Consider the following 20539-nt stretch of genomic DNA (forward strand, 5'->3'; position numbering starts at 1 on the left):
CGTGACTACATTTCTGATCCAGGATTTCTAAAATTTGAAATAAGGTGATATAGCTAGAGTTAATTTTTTTTAACTGGATGGTGACTGTGGGGTTCGGAAGCATCTCTGCAGTTTGTTGCTCTCCTGAAATTTATTTATGAGTCTCGGGGTCATGGCTGTTAATGAGCTCATATGGCACCAGAAGCAGTTTGTGGGTGTGACTCCCGGGCCCCCAGAAGAACTGGGAGATGGGGGGAGTTGCCCATTTGGCCACAAAATTTGCTACCTGGGTTTTTCAGCAGATTCACTCATGGATGAGACTCGTTCAGCTGTCGTGATGGGCCATATTCCCAGCTAGTAAGACATGAGCAGAGAGCATCAGGAAGTAAGGCTGTGGACATAGGTGTTCTGTTTCCTGAGTACCTAAGACCAGAACTGAGCAGGGTCCCTTAAGTAGTTCCTGTCTGGAATTTCTTTTCCTTCACCAAGTCAAACTCTTGAAACTTCTTCCACAGTCAGCCACTCATTTTCATCTTTAATTCTTTTCTCAGTCTCATTCATTACTTTTCTGTAGGTCAGTGAACCACTTTTTCCCCACTGAACTTTTATCTTTACTGTTGCTTTCTCTAAATAAGAGAGTTTGACTTCTAGAACTAAAAGACTTAATTTCCTACCTCGAGTGCCGGAATTAACCCTACTTGTTTATGCATGATCCTTTTGTTTTACTGTTGAATTTGATTTACTAGTATTTTGTTGACGGCTTTGCCCCCACACCCACACACAGCACTTTATTTAGAACACCATGGCTTCCAAAGCTGTTCATGATGATTTGCTCCAGGCATTCAGTGTTCCAACCTCAGCCCCATCGCCACTGTCACCTTCCCTCCACCACTGTCCCCATTCTTCTAACCACCCTTCAAGCCTGCCCCCATGCAGGCCCAAATCATTTATTTTATATCACTTGTTGCCACAGACTGGCTAATGGAAATATGAAAACTGTTATATCTCACATAGGGACATTAAGCCCTTGTCTGAGGTTTACCAGGCTGTTGCTAGTTGAGCCTTCTATGTTAGTTTTTATTAGTCCAGTTGAGTTGGCCTCTGGGTTACACCCCATCCAATCTGGCATGCTCCTATGGGGATCCTGGGATTGTAGAGTTTGGATATGCTCCACAGCGTCTGCTCCAGAAAGTCCAGAAAATTCCACTGGGCAGTGAACTTACACAGTGACTTGGTGGAATGTGGGTGTGGCTACCTGACCTCGGAAGGCACAGAAGAGTCATGCACCCCACCCCACCCACCCGGCTCCCAGAGGCCTGGACCTCTCAGCCCAGATACCCCGCTTTACCTGATAGTTCTGGTATGGTGACAGCTCTGTGGAGCTGTCATGCAGTGGGGGTCTCCATGGCAGCAGGCATTGGGGTAAGTGTGGCTGCTGAGGATTCTGCGGGGCAGTGACTTGGCCTGTCCACCTCTTGAGGGCACCCGGTGATCACAGCCTGGATCTGTGTGTCCAAGGCAATTTTGTAGCTAGTTGATCTCTTTCGAGATTTAATCGTGAGTGCTGAAAGCTGGGAGGTAGGTGAGTTGTCAAGGCACTGGTCGTGGAATGTGGGTGTCTGAGCCCTTAAGATTTCTTAGGAAACAGGAATTTGTTGCCATTTTATTATTTGCATTTAAAGTTTTTCTTGTGGGGCTGGGGCGATAGTACAGCCGAGAGGGCATTTGCCCTATGTGCAACTGACCCAAGTTCGATCCTTGGCTCTCCACATGGTCCCTGAGCACCACCAGGAGTTATTTCTGAGTGCAGAGCCAGGAGTAACCCCAAGCATTGCTGGGTGTGACCCAGAAAACCCCCCGAAATAAAGTTTTTCTTGAGTCTTCATTATTCATTATTTTTTTTAATTGAGTCACTGTGAGTTACAGATTTTCTAGGTTATTCCTGATTGAGTTTCAGGTGTTCAGTGTTCCAGCACCAGTCCGTCACCAGTGCCACTTCCCTCCCCCAGTGTCCCCAGCTTCCCTCCTGCCTGCCCACAGCCTCCTTCTGTGATGGGAACATTTTTCTTTTGTACTTTTTTCTCCCCTTTCAGGCACTGTGGTTTGCCATTTGCTCCCGATAGGGTGTCCTGCCAGTCCTTAGGCACCAGTGCTGCTCCAGAGTGACGTGTCCTCTGTTGTTGGCACAGTGGTACATTCCCTGACTTATCCCCTTCTACTAAGGACCAGTCCTGTGTTTCCTTTCTATTATCTGTGGGCTTTAGTTATTCCCTTAATATGTGTCTTTACATCCCACATATGAGCAAGATTGTTCTGTGTGTGTCTCTCTCTCTGACTCATTTCACTCATTGGGATTCTTTCCAGATCATCCATGTATCAGCAAATTGCAATGAATTTCTTTTCATGTATTTTGAAATTTTCTTTTGTGACTTTGTTTCAACTCCTGTTTCTTGTGTTTTTTCCATCTGTAGAATTGTTTTCAGATTGTCCTGAAGTCTGTACTTATTGGTCAGATTGGTCTTATATTCTTTTTAATGAGCTACAGTTTTGTTCTTCACTGCCCTACTTTCATATTGTATAATTTTGATTTTGTATATTTGTTTCACTTGTTGGTGAAATTGCTTTTATCTTAATAAGAGGCTTTTTAATGCTGCTTGCAAGGCTGTCTGGTGGTGATGAATTAATTTTTGTTATCTGTAAAATCATTTTTCCATTCTACCCTACATGAAAATCAGTAATAGAATTTTTATAATTTAAAAAAAACTAAAGAACTTTTTCTGTGGTTGGAGAGTATCTGTACATCTGGTAGGACACTTTTCTTGCACACTGCCAATCCGGGTTCAATCCCTAGCATCTCATATGATCACGCCTTGCCAGGAGTGATCCATGAGTTTAGAACTAGGAGTAAGCCCCAAGCACTGCAATTTGGGACTGTGAGCCTAAAAATAAATAAAGAAAATGAAAACTTTTCCTTCAAGAGTTTTGAATAATTCATTCCCATCTGTCTTTTATAGTTTTTGGTGGGAAAGTTCCTTATATAAATTGTTATAATATTCTGTTCTTACCTTTATTTTTAAATCTCTGATTGTAATACATTTTGGAATTGTCTGCTTGGGGATATTTTGTTTGGGACTCTTTGAGCATCTTGTTTTTGGAAGTTTAGTTCCTTTCCAAAACTAGGCGAGTTCATGCCAACTTCAAACATGGTTTCTGTCCATTTTTTTTTCTAGGACCTTTTATAATGTGAAATTGTGTTTTCTTCATGTGGCTTCTCAGGGCTCTTTCTTTTTCTTTTTTCTACTTTCTGTTGTTTGCATATATCCCACTGCTTTCTTTTTATTTTAATTAGCTTTTTATTTTACAGCAGTGTTGATTTGTGCTTTTGGTGTAATGTGTCTTTGTACACTGCCTTTATGTTACTCCCAGACTACTCCCTCTCTCCCTTGGGCAGTCTCATTCTCTGACTGAGTCTAGGAGTTATTTCATTCATGTTTTCATTTTAATTCTTGGCTTCTTTATCTTTGTCCTCCTCCCCTCAGTCTTAACTTTGCTTAACATGATACCCTTTAGTTCCATTTGAGCTGTAGCCAGGCGGGATTCCAAACCTTAGAGCTGAGTAGTATTCCATCGTGTGAGTAGGAACTGAGCAGTCTGCCTGAAGAATTTAAAACAATTCAATGATATTATTTAAAACAACAATTTTGTGTATCTATATTAATTTCTTTACCAATTATCTTTCTTTGGGCATTTTTTGTTTCTAGATCTTGACTGTTTTAAGTATTGTATTGGACATTTCTGTGCACCCATATTTTAGGGTTTTTAAAAATATTTAATCATCATGAAATACACAACTACAAAGTTGTTCATGACTGGGGTTCAATCATACAATGTTCCAACATCAGTCCCTTCACCAGTGCACATTTCCCACCACCAGTGTCCCCCATTTTCCTCCCTCTACCCTCCATCCCCAGTCTTCCTCTGTGGCAGGCACTCTTTTCTCAGCCTCTCTCCCTCCCTCTCTCTTTCTCTCCCCACTCTCTCTCCCTCCCTCCCTCCCTCCTTCTCTCTCTCTCTCTCTCTCTCTCTCTCTCTCTCTCTCTCCTCTTGCTCTCTCATGTTTTTGTTTTCTTAGTATACTTTGTAAGTCACCATTCCTATTGACTGTTCTAAGTTAATGATTTCTCTTCAAAAATTTTGTTTCTTTTCTTTTATTATGAATCTCATATAACCTATTGGTTGCATTTTTAATTTTATTTATCATGACAGTAATTGTTGTTTTAAATTTGTTTCTGTTTTGTTTTGGGGACACATCTCACAGTGCTCAGGGATTCATTCTGGACAGGTTCTATATGGGATGCCAGGGATCGAACCCACATTGGCTATGTGCAGGCAAGCACCCTGCTGACTGTTCTGTCTCTCTAACTCCTGTTTCATTTCTTCAGAAAGGCTGCTCTGTTTCACTAAATGTGAGTTTCTGTTTGAGTTTTTGATTTGTTTTATGATCGGTGGCAAGTTGCTCCTTTTCTTTTCAACTTCTCTTATTTCATTGTGTGTTGACTTCTGTGTGTTGGGTTGAAAGTCTTTCCTTGTCTTCCTGTGAAGGCATCTCCAGAGGAAAACCCCTTTCAGCATTATGGCATACCTCTGGGCACTGTCTCCTTTTATCTCTGGAGCTGAAGGGTTCTGGGGAAACATCCGTGATCCTCTCCATGAAAATGCAGGAATTAGGGGATTGCAGCATCTCTACTCCTTTGCCATCTTACACATGCTCTTTAATCCTTTAAAATTTTTTTTTCAGCAATAGGAATTTAGTTTCATTCTTTTGCATGTGACTGACATGTTTTACAAGTTGCATTTGTTGAAGAGATTTTCTTTTTCTGTTGATTTATTTTTCATAAATTGTATTATTGTGTGTGGATTTGTTTTGTGTTCTTGTTCCTATTCCATTGATTCATTTGTCTTTTTCTGAAGTACTTTTCTGAGTTGTGAGTATTGTTACTAGTAAAGTTGGAATTTGTACATGTGATGCTTTCATATTCAGGTGATGCTTATCTATTCAAGATAGCTTATGATTTCATATAAATCATAGTAGTTTTGTTCTATGTCGCTAATCATATCATTGAAATTTTGATAGGAAGTATATTAAGTCCATTTAGATCATTTTAATTCTCCCTATCCATCAACATAGCTGATTTTTGTTTGTTTGTTTGTTTGTTTGTTTTTTAATCTACGTTTCCATGTCTTAGGGTCTTATTCTACATCTTTTGGGGAGAAGGAATTTTGCCACCCCAAAGGTTCTCAGGGCTTACTCTTGGGTCTGTGCTCTGGGTCTCCCCTGCCAATGGTTGGGGGCACCATATTTGGTCCTAGGGATTGAACCAGAGTTGGACACAAATAAGGCAAGTGCCTTAACCCTTGTTCTCTCTGCTGACCCCTTGTGTTAGGGTATGAATAATTGTTATCTTCCTGAATGAATGTATTGGAGGCTTGGTGTGTATTTGATTTTTATATTTTGTGTGAGTGGGTTCATGAGAAAGTACATTAGTGTCCATGTGAAATATTCTAATTCATTAATGCAGATACTGATTCAGCAAGAAAACCAAAGTTTTAAGTGGGTCATTGTGTAGATTACAAGTCAATACTCAGTGGTGAGGATGATGTTAGAATTTATACTAATATAAATACATTATTTTCATGCAACTTTAAAAAACTTTTTTCTTTCAAATTCTTTTTTTTTCTTTTTCTTTTCTTTTCTTTCTTTCTTTTTTTTTTTTTTTTTAGCAATTTCATGCTCAGGTGACAACAAAATCAACTCGTATGTCTTCACAAGAATCTGCTGATGAACAGAGAGTGAGTATTGCCCTCAGAATAGATGACCAGGATTGGTTGTTACTCTCTTTGATGTATACCAGTCTCTGTGGTGTTAGAGGAGACCTTGTTTTGATCTGCTTCTCCTCAATGATAAGTGATGCAGAGTAATTTTTTTTATATGCTGTTTAGCCATTTGTATGTCTTTTTTGAGGATAGTCTGTTCATCTCTTTCTATTTTTTTTATGAGGTTTGTTTCTACCAGCACTTTAATAATCTTGGGTATTAACCATTTGTCAGATGAGTGGCATGCAAATATTTTCTCCCAATCTGTAGGTATCTTTGTATTTTGATCACCATTTTTTTGAGATGCAAAGCTTCTTAATTTAATGTAGCTCTGTTTGTTTATCTTTGCTTCTGCTTACTTGGCCAGTGGCATTGAGTACTTACAGATGCTTCTAGCTTCAATATTATTAAGAGTTCTGTTTATGTTTTCTTCAGTGTGACTTACAGATTCACCTTTGACATCGAGGTTTCATTGTATTTTGATTTGACTTTTGTGCATGGCATTAGAAAAAGGTTCAAGTTCTTTTTTTGTTTTTTCAGTGGGGAACCAGGTTCCCCAGCATCACTTGTTGAAGTGACTTTCCTTGTTCCACTTCATACTTGTTGCTCCTTTATCATAGATTAATGGCCCATATACATTAGGATCCGCTTCTGATTTTACTTGTATTTCATTGATCGGAGGGTCTTTCCTTACTCCAGTACCATGCTGTTTTAATTACGATAGCTTTCTAGCACGGTATGAAGTTGGGTAAATGATGTTGCTCATCTTCTTTTCCCCTAGGATTGCTCTTAGGGGAAGGGTATTTTATTATCCTGTGTGAATTTCAGGAGTCTTTTTTTTTCTTTTTGCTTTTTGGGTCACACTCGGCGATGCTCAGGGGTTACTCCTGGCTTTGCACTCAGGAATCACTCCTGGCGGTGCTTGGGGGACCATATGGGATGCTGAGAATCGAACCCGAGTCGGCCTTGTGCTATTGCTTCAGCCCCAGGAGTCTTTAATCTATTTCTTTGAATAATGTCCTTATGAAGATTCCACTTAATCTGTGTAATGCTTTGGGGATATTACCATTTTGACAATGTTAGTCCTCCCAAACATGAACAGAAGATGTGTTTCCACTTCCTCAAATCTTCTTTTATTTTTCAAACAGTGTAGGTCTTTCACTTCTTTTGTTAAGCTGATTTTTAGGTACTTGACTTTCTGAGACTCAGGTGTAAATTCAACTGTTTCTTTAAGTTATATAGTTCATTATTTTCATATAGTCCTTAATTTTTTTTCATTTTGGTTTTGTAGCCAGTAACTTTACTATGCAAGCCAAGTGTTTCTAGGAGAGCAGTGACCTCTTTTTTTTTTTTTTGCGGGGGGTGGGGATGGGGGTTGATTTCTTGTAGAGCCTTTAGGTTCCGGCTTTCTAAGTAATAGCTCCTGTCAACTGCAAATAGTGAGAGCTTGACTTTGTCTTTTCCTATCTTTATGCCCTTAATATCTCTTTCTTGCCTAATTGCAATGACAAACAACAACCTCCAGTGCTACATTGAATAGATGTGGTGAGAGTGTTTTAGCCTTGTCTTATGCCAGATGAGAGTGTTTAGCCTTGTTTTATGCCAGATGTTGGAAGGAAGGCTTTCCATTTCTCACCACTGAGCATTGTTTGGTCTGGGCTTATGGGTAAATGGCTTTAAAGTTCCTTCAACTCCCATTTTACTGAGTTTTTTTTTGTTTTCTCATCAATGACTGTTGGATCTTGTCTAATGCTCTCACTACATCTACTGTAATGATGATATGATCTCTATTTTTCCTTGTATTAACATGGTATATTACTTTTATTGATTTGCACATGCCGCTTATATATTTTTTGAGAAGAAGTTTAAACAAAGAACAAAAACCCTCTACAATACTTTTGTCTAGTTTGGCATTCTTCATTTCTTTTTGCTTCGGCCCTCACCACCCTCCTCCGCCAACACTGCAGGGACTTCCTCTAACTGCCTAGTGTTTACTCCCAGGGGTGCAGGAGACATGTGTGCTGGGGGGGCTGAGGGGGCTGCCAGGTCTGCAGCCATGCTCTCAGCCTTGATTTTTCTCACCAGCCAGTTGATTTCTTGTAGATCTGAGCTTCCATCTCTTTGTCATTTTACTTTCTCTTAAAGTGTTTTCAACAATTTTTGTAGATGTTGGCCTGCTTCCAATGAGTATATTTTCTTTGTCTGGAAATATCTTCAATTTGTCTTTTGTGAAGGGTATTTTCATTGGGTTTAAGCTCTGTTTGGGACTTGAGGGAGATAATTTATGAATGTTTGTCTATTATTTTCTGGTTTACAATTTCTTATAATAAAAATGTCATATTGTTTTCTCTTTTAATATTTACCCTTGCCTTATTTCCTCTAAAGCTTTTCTTTATCCTTGTTAAGTCCTTCGCTTGAGTGGCCTTAGCTGTGTGTTCCTTTGGATTTTTCCTGTTTGTAGTCCTTGCAGAAATTCTTGGGTGTCTGAATTCAAGTTTATAAAATAAGAAAATTTTTCAAACCTATTGCTCTGATAATTTGATTTTTCCTTCCCTTGGCTGTACCTCTTCTATCTGGTTTTCCAATAAAAGATAGGTTAGAATATTTACTATTACTATACTGAAGCTACCCAGCCGTCGCCACACTCCAGGACGCTTTCCGGACCCGCGCGGCAGCTCCGGCCGAGACCCACGCACAACTGAAGACCCACAGAACAAGATAAGCGGAACTCTCTGAGACCTTGGACTCCAGGCTCGGCGGACCCAGGGACAGAGCTTCTCTGCTTGCTCCCACCACCACAGGTGACAAAGGGATTCTAATCAGGAGCCCCACCCTACCCTGCCCTGTCTGCTTCCATCAACCACCCAGGGATCGAATTGTGCACAGGAGACCCACCCTACCCAGATAAATACCCCACTGGCAGACCTCCACTATCGACACTACTTCACTACCCAGCCGTTGCCACACTCCAGGACGCTTTTCGAAGCAGCCACGCGACACATCATAAGACACTAAATACCCATCTTCTGGAATTGACGTACCATATTTGATAGGGTTCAAATATGGTAACACCTACAAGGGTGATTAGAGGTCACCCCAAAAGCCTCTATCCCTCTCGGAAAGACTGGCAAGCTACCGAGAGTATTCCGCCCGCACGGAAGAGCCTGGCAAGCTATCCGCTGTGTATTCGATATGCCAAAACCAGTAACTACAACTGGTCTCATTCACCTGACCCTGAAGGCTTCACCGACATGGCAGCACTGAGAAGGATGAGAAAGGAGAGGCTGACAAAATCTCAAGGCCGACCTAGGCTGCCACAACGAAGGAAGACAAAAATGATCGTCTGTACTTTCAATGCACGTACGCTAGCATCAGATGCATCCATCGAGGACCTGATGGTACAAGCGCGAATGATCAAGTACGACATCATTGGTCTGACCGAGACAAGAAGGCACGAATCTCACCATGCCGTTTTCGACACTGGAGAAGAATTGTTCCTCGGAACATGCGATAAAAGAGGTGTTGGAGGCATCGGTGTCCTTGTCAACACAAACTTGGCCAAGAGCATTGATTCATTCGAATGCCTAACAACCCGAATCGGACGTTTACATTTGAATAGATGTGGCTCACTGCCTGCAGTTTCTATCTTCGTTGTCTACGCACCAACATCTCATTATGATGAAAGAGAAATCGAGAAGTTCTACATGGAGCTGGAGAAGTTCTATAAAGAAGACCACACCTTCTACAAGATCATTGTGGGTGATTTTAATGCCAAGATAGGACCGAGAAGATCAGCTGAAGAACTTCACATTGGGACCCATGGCCTAGAATGGAACGAACAGGGTGAGAGACTGTCAGAGTTCATCATGTTGACCAAGACCATCCATGGTAACTCACAGTTCCAGAAGGCAGAATCTAAACGATGGACATGGGAGTCTCCCGGTGGACGATTCCACAACGAAATAGACCACATCATATTCAATCGACGGTTTTGCCTGACTGATGTCGCTGTTGTCCCAAAATTTCGAACGGGATCGGACCACCGTCTCCTTCGTGCAAAATTCTACTTCACAGAGCGGGGAGAAAGGGCTGCAAAGTTCAAAAAGAGAACTCCCAGAATGACCACCAACTGGGAACTCTTTGGTACTATTGCGGCAACATGGGAAGATGCCATTGTTGACAACATTGACGAGGAATACGATCGACTGGTTCAGCACCTCCATGAATGTGCGAGGAACGCCAAGAGAGAGATAGCCACAAAAAGTCGCCTATCTTCGAAAACTCTTGAGCTAATTCGCCAGCGTGGTTTGGCGCATGCCTCAGGCAACCGCAAGCTAATGTCCGAGCTTGCAAAGCAGTGCAGAGATGCGATCAAGGAAGACCTCAAAGAGAGAAGAGCAGAAGTACTGGTAGATGCGGCAGAAGCCGGGAAAAGTATTCGTAAGGCCCGCCTGTCCTTCGCCAACTATAAGACCAAGATGACTGCCCTGCGACGTCCTGATGGATCCATCACATCCTCCAGAACGGCAATGGAGAAGATTATCCATGACTTCTACTCAAATCTCTTCGATAGCCATGTCCACTTGCCAACATACCAAATTCCACAGGATGGGTATGTTGTTCCCAACGTTCTCCCCTCCGAAATCCGACACGCCATTTCGTCAGTAAAGAAACAAACAGCACCCGGCCCAGACAAGGTCAGACCTGAACACCTGAAGAACCTGCCGTCAGTACTCATCAATACACTGGCTCGGCTCTTCACTCGATACCTGTCTGAATGCAAGGTTCCGTCCCAATGGAAAACCAGCAGGACCGTACTACTGTTCAAGAAGGGAGACATCCATGACATTGGCAACTATCGCCCGATCTGCCTATTGTCTGTCATCTACAAGTTGTTCACTCGAGTCATTCTGAATAGGATTGGCAGAACACTAGATGAAGGACAACCATGCGAGCAAGCAGGGTTCCGCAAAGGATTCAGCACCATCGACCATATCCACACAATAACCAAGCTCATTGAGGTTTCTCGGGAGTTCAAGATGCCGCTCTGCTTAACGTTCATTGATTTAAAGAAGGCCTTTGATTCTGTTGAAACGGAAGCGGTCATTGAAGCCCTAGCCAATCAGGGCATTCAAGCCCAATACATCAGGATCCTCCGTGAGCTCTATTGCGGATTCACTACCAGGATCTCACCATTCTACAAAGAAGTGATTGTTGATGTCAAGAGAGGGGTGCGGCAGGGTGATACCATTTCACCGAAACTCTTCAGTGCCACCCTCGAGAACATCATGCGACGACTGGAATGGGAAGGAATGGGAGTGAAGATAGATGGTCGGCAATTACACCACCTCCGCTTTGCTGATGATATTGTTTTAATAACACCAAACATCAGCCAAGTGGCACAAATGCTGGCCGACTTTGACCATGAGTGTGGAAAGGTAGGACTACAGCTGAATCTTACGAAGACAATGTTTATGAGAAACAGCCTTGTTCCTGACACCCCATTCGCTCTCAATGGAACGACCATCTCCGAATGCAACAGCTATGTCTACCTAGGTCGAGAGGTGAACATGACAAATGACCTGGCACCCGAGCTGCGCAGGAGGAAGAGAGCGGCTTGGAACGCCTTCAAGAACGTCGAAGAAATAGCTAAGAGGACGAAGAACCTCCGGCTCCGGGCACATCTCTTTGATTCCACTGTTCTTCCTGCATTAACATATGCCTCAGAGACCTGGGCCCTACGCAAACAAGATGAGAACGCCATTCAGGTCTCCCAAAGAAGAATAGAAAGAGCTATGCTTGGAATATCACGTTTCACTCAATTGAGAGAAAGAATCCGGAGTTCTGACATCCGTCGACGATCAAGGATCAGGGACGCTGTCTCATTTGCCAAGGTGTCGAAAATCAGATGGGCTGGTCACGTAATGAGATTTAAAGACGACCGTTGGACTAGAGCTGTTACTGATTGGATTCCATGGGATGTCAAGAGACCGCGTGGCCGCCCACCTACCAGATGGTCAGACTTCTTCCTGAAGATCATGAACGATTGGTTTGAGGCCCTTCATGTTCCCGGAGCGAACAGATGCCATTGGGCTACACTAGCACGCGACAGGGACAAATGGAGACGTTACTGGCGCCCGCTCGAGCAAATCGACGACTAACCGGAAGTTAAGTGATTAAGTAAGTGACTATACTGAAAAGCAGTGGAGAGAGTTTACAACCTTTTCTTGCCCCTGATCTTAGAGGGAAGGCTCTCAGTTTTTCCCCCTTGAGAATGATACTTGCCATAGGCTTGCAGTAGATGGCTTTAAAACTATATTGAGGAAAGTCCCTTCTGTATCCATTTTGGTGAGGGTTTTCATCATAAATGGGTGCCGGAACTTGTCAAATGTTTTCTCTGCATCTATTGATATGATCATATGTTTTTTATATTTTCTTTCGTTGATATGATGGATTATGTTGATTTATTTTTTAATGTTAAACTATCCTTGTATCCCCGGGATAAATCCACTCGGTCATGGTGTATGATCTTTTTGATGAGTTGTTGAATTCTATTGGCTAGTATTTTGTTGAGAATCTTCGCATCCATGTTCATCAGGGATATCGACCTGTAGTTTTCTTTTCTTGTGGTGTCTTTGTTTCCTTTTCGTATTAGAGAGATATGGGCTTCATAGAAACTGTTTGGGAGAGTTTCTGTTTTTTCTATTTCCTGGAAAAGCTTGAGAAGGACTGGCAGTAGGTCCTCTTTAAATGTTTGGAAAAATTCGCTAGTGAATCCATCTGGACCTGGGCTTTTGTTTTTGGGAAGACTTTTGATTACAGTTTCAATTTCCTTGATGTGAATAGGTCTATTCAGGTACTCTAAATCTTCTTGATTCAGCCTTGGGAGATTATAGGAATCCAGGAATTTATCCATTTCTTCTAGGTTCTCTTGTTTCGTGGCATAAAGACTTTCAAAGTAGTCTCTGATGATCTTTTGGATTTCTTTGGCTTCTGTTGTGATATCCCCATTCTCATTTCTGATTTGATTTATTAGGGTTCTCTATTTCTTTGTGAGTCTTGCTAGTGGTTTATCTATCTTGTTATTTTCTCAAAGAACCAGCTCTTGGTTTCATTGATCTTTCGGATTGTATCTTTGGTTTCCATGTCATTGATTTCTGATCTTGTCATTGATTTCTGATCTTAAGTTTTATGATCTCTTTCCTTCTGCCTGGTTTGGGTTCCTTTTGATGGTCCTTTTATAAGTACGTACTATAGCAGTTAGGCAAGAAAAAGATATTAAGGGCATTCAGGTAGCAAAGGAAGAAATCAAGCTCTCACTATACTCAGATGATATGATACTATACTACTAGGGAACCCTAAAACCTCTACCAAGAAACTCCTAGAAACAATAGACTTGTATAGAAAAGTTGCAGGCTATAAAACCAAAGTCCATGGCTTTCCTATACTCAAATAGTGAGAGACAAGAAAGTGACATTAAAAAAAAACAATCTCGTTCACAATTGTGCCCCAGAAAATCAAGTACCTAGGAATCAACTTAACTAAGGAAGTAAAAGACCTGTACAAAGAAAACTACAAAATACTACTTAAGGAAGTAAAAGACCTGTACAAAGAAAACTACAAAATACTACTTAAGGAAATAAAAGGACATGAGAAAATGGAAAGATATCCCCTGCTCATTGATTGGGAGTATTACATTGTCAAAATGGCAATACTCCCCAAAGCATTGTACAAATGCAATGTGATCCCTATTAACAATAACCATGACATTCTTCAAAGAAATGGAACAAACACTCCTGAAATTCATATGGAACAATAGGCCCCCACGAATAGCTAAAGCAATTCTTGGGAAAAAGAAAATGGGAGAAATCAACCTCCCCAACCTCAAACTCTTCTACAAGGCAGTAATAATTAAAACAGCATGGTACTGGAACAAAGGCAGAGCCGCAGACCAATGGAAGAGGGGTGAATATACTGGCATATCCCCCCAAACATATGATAATCTAGTCTTTGATAAGGCAGCAAGAAATGTGCAGTGGAGCAAGGAAATCCTCTTTAAAAAATTGTGCTATCAAAACTGGACAGCTACATGCAAAAAAATGGGCTCAGATCTCTACCTAACACCATGTACAAAAGGAAGATCAAAATGGACTAAAGACCTCAACATCAGAGTGGAATCCACAAGGTACATTGAAGACAAGATTCGCAAAACCCTCCACAACATTGAAGCTAATGGTATCTTCAAGATGACACTATACTTAGGGACACGCCACTGGCCAAGCAAGTGAAAACAGAGATAGACAAATGGGACTGTCTTAAATTAAGAAGCTTCTATACCTCAAAAGAAACAGTGACCAAAATACAAAGGCAGTCTAGAGAATGGGAAAGGATATTCGCCCAATACCGATCCGAGAAGGGTTTGATATTAAGGATATACAAAGTACTGGTTGAACTCCACAAGAAGATAACATCCAACCTCATCCAAAAATGGAGTGACAAAATGAACAGAAACTTTCTCAAAGGAGAAATATGAATGGCAAAAAGGCACATGAGAAAATGCTCTACATCATTGATCATCAGTGTGATGCAGATCAAAACAACAATGAAATATCATCTCACACCTCAGAGACTGGCCCATGTCCAAAAGAACAAAAGCAACCGGTGTTGGCACAGATGTGGTGAGAAAGGGACCCTCCTTCATTGCTGGTGGGAATGTCGACTGATTCAGCCCTTTTGGAAAACAAGTATGGACAATTCTCAAGAAATTAGATATTGTGCTCCCATTTGAGCCAGCTATATCACTCCTGGGAATATATTCCGTCGAGGCAAAAAAAAATACAGTTGAAATGACATCTGCACTTCTATGTTCATTGCTGCACTATTCACAATAGCCAAAATCTGGAAAAAACTCGAGTGCCTGAGATCAGATGACTGGTTAAAGAAACTTTGGTACATCTACACAATGGAATACGATGCAGCTGTTAGAAAAGATGAAATTATGAAATTTACATACAAGTGGTACTACTTGGAAAGTATCATGCTTAAGTTAAATGAGTCAGAAAGAGAGGGACAGACATAGAAAGACTGCATTCGTCTGGGGAATATAAAGTAACAAAATAGGAGACTAACACCCAAGAATAACCGAGATAAATACCAGGAGGTTTACTCCATGGCTTGGAGGCCAGCCTCACATGCTAGGGGAAAAGGCAGCTCAGACAGAGAAGGGAGCACCAAGTAAAGGGTGTTGGTTGGATCCTCCCAGGATGGGAGATGCATGCTGAAAGTAGACTATAGAGCGAACATGATTGCCACTCAATGCCTCTTTTGAAAACCACAGCACCCAAAAGGAGAGAGAGAATGCCCTGCCACAGAGGCAGGGTGGGATGGGGGTGGGGGAGGAATATTGGGATCATTGGTGGTGGAAAATGGGCACTGGTGGAGGCATGGATACTCGATCATTGTATAACTGAAACCCAGGCACAAAAATTTGTCAGTCTACAACTGTACCTTATGATGTTTCACTTATAAAAATTTTTAAAAGAAAGAATATTTACTATTGATCCATAACTTTCTGAGTTCATGCCTTTATCTTTTTTTTTCTGAAAAATCTGTAGCTTGGGCAAATAGAGATACAGAGCTTTGATAATAATGAACAAATCTCATTCTGTGTGTGATTTGGTGCTAGTGCTAGCCAATGACTAGTATAGCTATTATTTTTCCATGTTAGGAATTTTGTTACCATATGTTGTAGAATTTTGTTAGATCTCAGAATTCAGTGTCATGTCACCTATTATTCTTGTTCTTTTTCTAGTTAAAAAAAGCATATTTTTTTGTCTTTGTTTTTTAGTATATTTAGTGTGGTTATTTCAGGTTATTTTAGGTCATTGTTTCAATATTTGGTACAGTTTTTGATCTTTTGGTTCACTGTTTCTTTAATTGTATTTTTCTGTTTCTTATGTAGTTAATTTTTGTTGTAGAATAGACAATATGAACCATACCTTATGGAGGTGCTGGACTGTTTTCTTCATCTGAAACAATGTCACCTTTTTTTCTAGTACACAGTAAAGTTACTGACTGGTGAGATATCTTCTAGCAATCCCACTTCTGGGTATCTATTTGTAGATTATTAAAAATTAACATAAAAATCTATGCTCCCCCTTTACAGTATGTAGGCTGTTTGCACATATGCAGCCAACTTAGGCTCTAGGCCTTGCGTTCCGTATAGTTTCCTGAATTCACTAGGAGTTATCCCTGAGTGCAGAGCCAGGAGTGAATTCTGAGCACTGCTGGGTATGAGCCAAAGCCCAATATGTCTGTGTGCATGTGTCCTAAATAGTTCTTGCAGCATTATTTATAGTAGCTGAGTTTTAGAAACAATCAAATGTTATTTGTTGGATATTAACCCTAAATGCTTTAGGCTTTACTAGTGAATTGTCCTTTTTCCTCCTCCTAGAGAGGCTTACAGAGCTCTTATGACCATCCCCAATTCCCTGAGTTTATCTCTAATCTTTCCTTTGTGCTTTACAATTCCCCAAGTCAGGCTTGGTTACTTATGCAACTATGGACTTTGTATTTGAAGTAAATTACTTGCTTTACTATTTCCCCTTAAATCTTCATATTTTACTGTAAAGCAATATTCTTTGCTGAACCACAAAAATAGCACTAATGCTCCTCATATTTGGGACTTGATTGACTCAAATATATCTGTTCCTGGACAACCATCATAATTACTTGACTCAGACTTGGGTTGCTGTAGTCCCTAACACTACAAGGGGGTCCCACCGTGGAACTTGGATGGACCCAGGGCAAGCTGCAAAGCTGCCCTGGCATCAAAATGGGACAGTCTAGAAAGCATAGAAGCACAGTCTTATGGCTTAGGATACAGGATCCCCATAGGGAAGGATAAGCTGAACTGGCCTGAGGGACCTAGTCTGAGATTTATGGTAAAGCCCAGCAGGCTTGCCCTCAGAGCCCAGAGAACGAAGTGTTGGAATCTATATCTCTTACCGTGTTTATACAAATAACAGCAAGTATTAATAAGATGTAAACTTAATTGTTTAATATGTACAATAAAGGGAAAGAGAAAAGCAATATAGATGTCCCTGGGAGACAGAGTGTCTCCTTTAGGTAATGCCCCCAAGAGCCTCTGCTGAAACAATTTACCTCTAAAAATGATGAGTCACATCTACGTGCAGTCCCATACCTCGGACCCCCTGAGATGTGCAATAAGTGTGCCAACGGCTCTGCATATAGGCCAATCTGATCATCAGTCTGTGGTCCCCTGTCTCTTTGATCCTCTGCTGGGGAGGACAGGGAGGTAGTTTTCAGCCACTGAATGCATGCATTGCACACTCAAATTTTGAACTTAGAGTTATTTACAAATGATTGGAAAATAAGATGTAATTATTTATATGGAATATAACTTAGATAAAATTTTCACATTTAGATTTTAGCCGAAGAGAAGGACAACATGGAGGGCGGGATCCACAGATCCCGAAGGAAAAAAAAAAAACAGGTTCCAAAAAGAGCCGAGATCATCGGGAAGTCCCAGATGGGGTAGGTACCGCATCCCGCCTCCCCCAGATGGAACCCCGGTGACCAGAAACCTCTACAAGCACAGCTCGAGTATGCGGGAACTAGGACTTTTCCTCAAAACCGCGCGGCCGCTTATGCGGCCACGCGACATCTCTCTATATACAAAGTGATCCATGGGAAGTAAACCACCTAACGTTTCTCTCTGAAAATCATAGTTAAGCTTTGAGCACGGCCACAGCCCCAGAAACACAAGTACTTAATGCATAACCCAGCAGCTTGGAGCAGAAAAGTGAACGGGTTATGTGTTAACCCAGGCCATCAAGTCTGCCAGAGGGGAAAGGGTGTTGGTCCCTTCCGCCCTCCCCCCTCTGGAAAGAAAGGTGGCGGCCACATGGGAGCCTTGTGGACAGCAGGTATGAGCCGGGGGTGTGGGGGCGACTAAAACCTCATGGGAAGGGGGGCGTTCCGGTCCGTCCTTCACGCCCTACCGAGGCCACCAGTTGCCCCCCACGAGCGGCTCTCCAGCACGGCCACAGCCCCAGAAGCACAAGGACTTAATGCAGAACCCAACAGCTTGGAGCAGAAAAGTGAACGGACTATGCGTTAATCCAGGCCATCAAATCTGCTGGAGGGGAAAGGGTGTTGCCCCATTCGCCCTCTCCATTCTGGAAAGAAAGATGGCGGCCACATGGGAGCCTTGTGGACAGCAGGCATGAGCCGGGGGAGCGGGGGCGACTAAAACCTCATGGGAAGGGGGGCGTTCCGGTCCGTCCTTCACGCCCTACCGAGGCCACCAGTTGCCCCCCACGAGCGGCTCTCCAGCACGGCCACAGCACCAGAAGCACAAGGACTTAATGCAGAACCCAGCAGCTTGGAGCAGAAAAGTGAACGGACATGCGTTAATCCAGGCCATCAAGTCTGCCAGAGGGGAAAGGGTGTTGCCCCATTCACCCTCTCTTCTCTGGAAAGAAGGATGGCGGCCGCATGGGAGCCTTGTGGACAGCAGGTATGAGCCGGGGGTGTGGGGGCGACTAAAATCTCATGGGAAGGGGGGCGTTCCGGTCCGTCCTTCACGCCCTACCGAGGTCACCAGTTGCCCCCCATGAACGGCTCTCCAGCACGGCCACAGCCCCAGAAGCACAAGGACTTAATGCAGAACCCAGCAGCTTGGAGCAGAAAAGTGAAAGGACTATGCGTTAATCCAGGCCATCATGTCTGCCCGGAGGGGAAAGGGTGTTGGTCCCTTCCGCCCTCCTCCCTCTGGAAAGAAAGGTGGCGGCCACATGGGAGCCTTGTGGACAGCAGGTATGAGCCAGGGATGTGGGGGCGACTAAAACCTCATGGGAAGGGGGGCGTTCTGGTCCGTCCTTCACGCCCTACCGAGGCCACCAGTTGCCCCCCACGAGTGGCTCTCCAGCACGGCCACAGCCCCAGAAACACAAGGATTTAATGCAGAACCCAACAGCTTGGAGCAGAAAAGTGAACGGACTATGCGTTAATCCAGGCCATCAAATCTGCTGGAGGGGAAAGGGTGTTGCCCCATTCGCCCTCTCCTCTCTGGAAAGAAAGATGGCGGCCACATGGGAGCCTTGTGGACAGCAGGCATGAGCCAGGGGAGCAGGGGCGACTAAAACCTCATGGGAAGGGGGGCGTTCCGGTCCGTCCTTCACACCCTACCGAGGCCACCAGTTGCCCCCCACGAGCGGCTCTCCAGCACGGCCACAGCCCCAGAAGCACAAGGACTTAATGCAGAACCCAGCAGCTTGGAGCAGAAAAGTGAACGGACATGCGTTAATCCAGGCCATCAAGTCTGCCAGAGGGGAAAGGGTGTTGCCCCATTCGCCCTCTCTTCTCTGGAAAGAAGGATGGCGGCCGCATGGGAGCCTTGTGGACAGCAGGTATGAGCCGGGGGTGTGAGGGCGACTAAAACCTCATGGGAAGGGGGGCGTTCCGGTCCGTCCTTCACGCCCTACCGAGGTCACCAGTTGCCCCCCATGAACGGCTCTCCAGCACGGCCACAGCCCCAGAAGCACAAGGACTTAATGCAGAACCCAGCAGCTTGGAGCAGAAAAGTGAAAGGACTATGCGTTAATCCAGGCCATCATGTCTGCCCGGAGGGGAAAGGGTGTTGGTCCCTTCCGCCCTCCTCCCTCTGGAAAGAAAGGTGGCGGCCACATGGGAGCCTTGTGGACAGCAGGTATGAGCCGGGGGTGTGGGGGCGACTAAAACCTCATGGGAAGGGGGGCGTTCCGGTCCGTCCTTCACGCCCTACCGAGGTCACCAGTTGCCCCCCGCGAGCGGCTCTCCAGCACGGCCACAGCCCCAGAAGCACAGGGACTTAATGCAGAACCCGGCAGCTTGGAGCAGAAAAGTGAAAGGACTATGCGTTAATCCAGGCCATCATGTCTGTCCGGAGGGGAAAGGGTGTTGCCCCAGTCGCCTTCTCCTCTCTGGAAAGAAAGATGGCGGCCGCATGGGAGCCTTGTGGACAGCAAGTATGAGCCGGGGGAGTGGGGGGGCGACTAAAACCTCATGGGAAGGGGGCGTTTCGGTCCGCCCTTCACGCCCTATCGAGGCCACCAGTTGTCCCCCACTAGCGGCTCTCCAGCACGGCCACGACTCCAGAGCACAGAAACCAATTTCTTAACTATCTGACTTTCAGTATAAATACTTCCAGGGTCAATAAGTAAAATAGCAGAAATCCAAAACCAACATTTAATTCTTGAACCCAGCTGTAGAAAGCAAATCACGTCACAATGCTTTTTCAGCATGTCTGATTTGGGGGGGGGGGGTAAACTCTAAATTATAGTGGTGAATCTTTTATTGAAACAATGAATCTAATCAAAGCAGATAGAGTGTTAACTAGAATTCATCTGCCCCACAGGGACTGGGAGGGGTGGGGGGTGGGGTTTTATTGGGGTTCTTCATGGTAAAAAAAAAAGTATTGGTAAAGGGAAATGTGTTTGATATTTGCATGACTGAGACCTAAACCTGAAAGCTTTGTAACCTTTCCCAAGGTGATTCAATAAATAAAAAAAAATTTAAAAAAAAATTTCACATTTAGAAAAATGGAAAGAATGTGAGGGGATGAAATAAATTGGAACAAAAAATAAAAAGATAGGTATTGATTATTTCATCCATAAGGATATAC

At 43.3% G+C, this 20539-nt stretch overlaps 1 protein-coding gene across 1 annotated transcript in view; it reads left to right on the forward strand.

Moving 5' to 3' along the window:
• The window catches only part of SEPTIN10 (septin 10), a 104882-nt gene that overhangs the window by 38670 nt on the left and 45673 nt on the right, over positions 1–20539 (forward strand). The window contains 1 exon segment of the mRNA XM_056114689.1: positions 5761–5829. Coding sequence (XP_055970664.1) covers positions 5761–5829 — 69 coding nt within the window.

The sequence above is a fragment of the Sorex fumeus genome, unplaced genomic scaffold (assembly GCF_029834395.1).
Source record: "Sorex fumeus unplaced genomic scaffold, SorFum_2.1 ptg000026l, whole genome shotgun sequence".
Taxonomy (NCBI): domain Eukaryota; kingdom Metazoa; phylum Chordata; class Mammalia; order Eulipotyphla; family Soricidae; genus Sorex; species Sorex fumeus.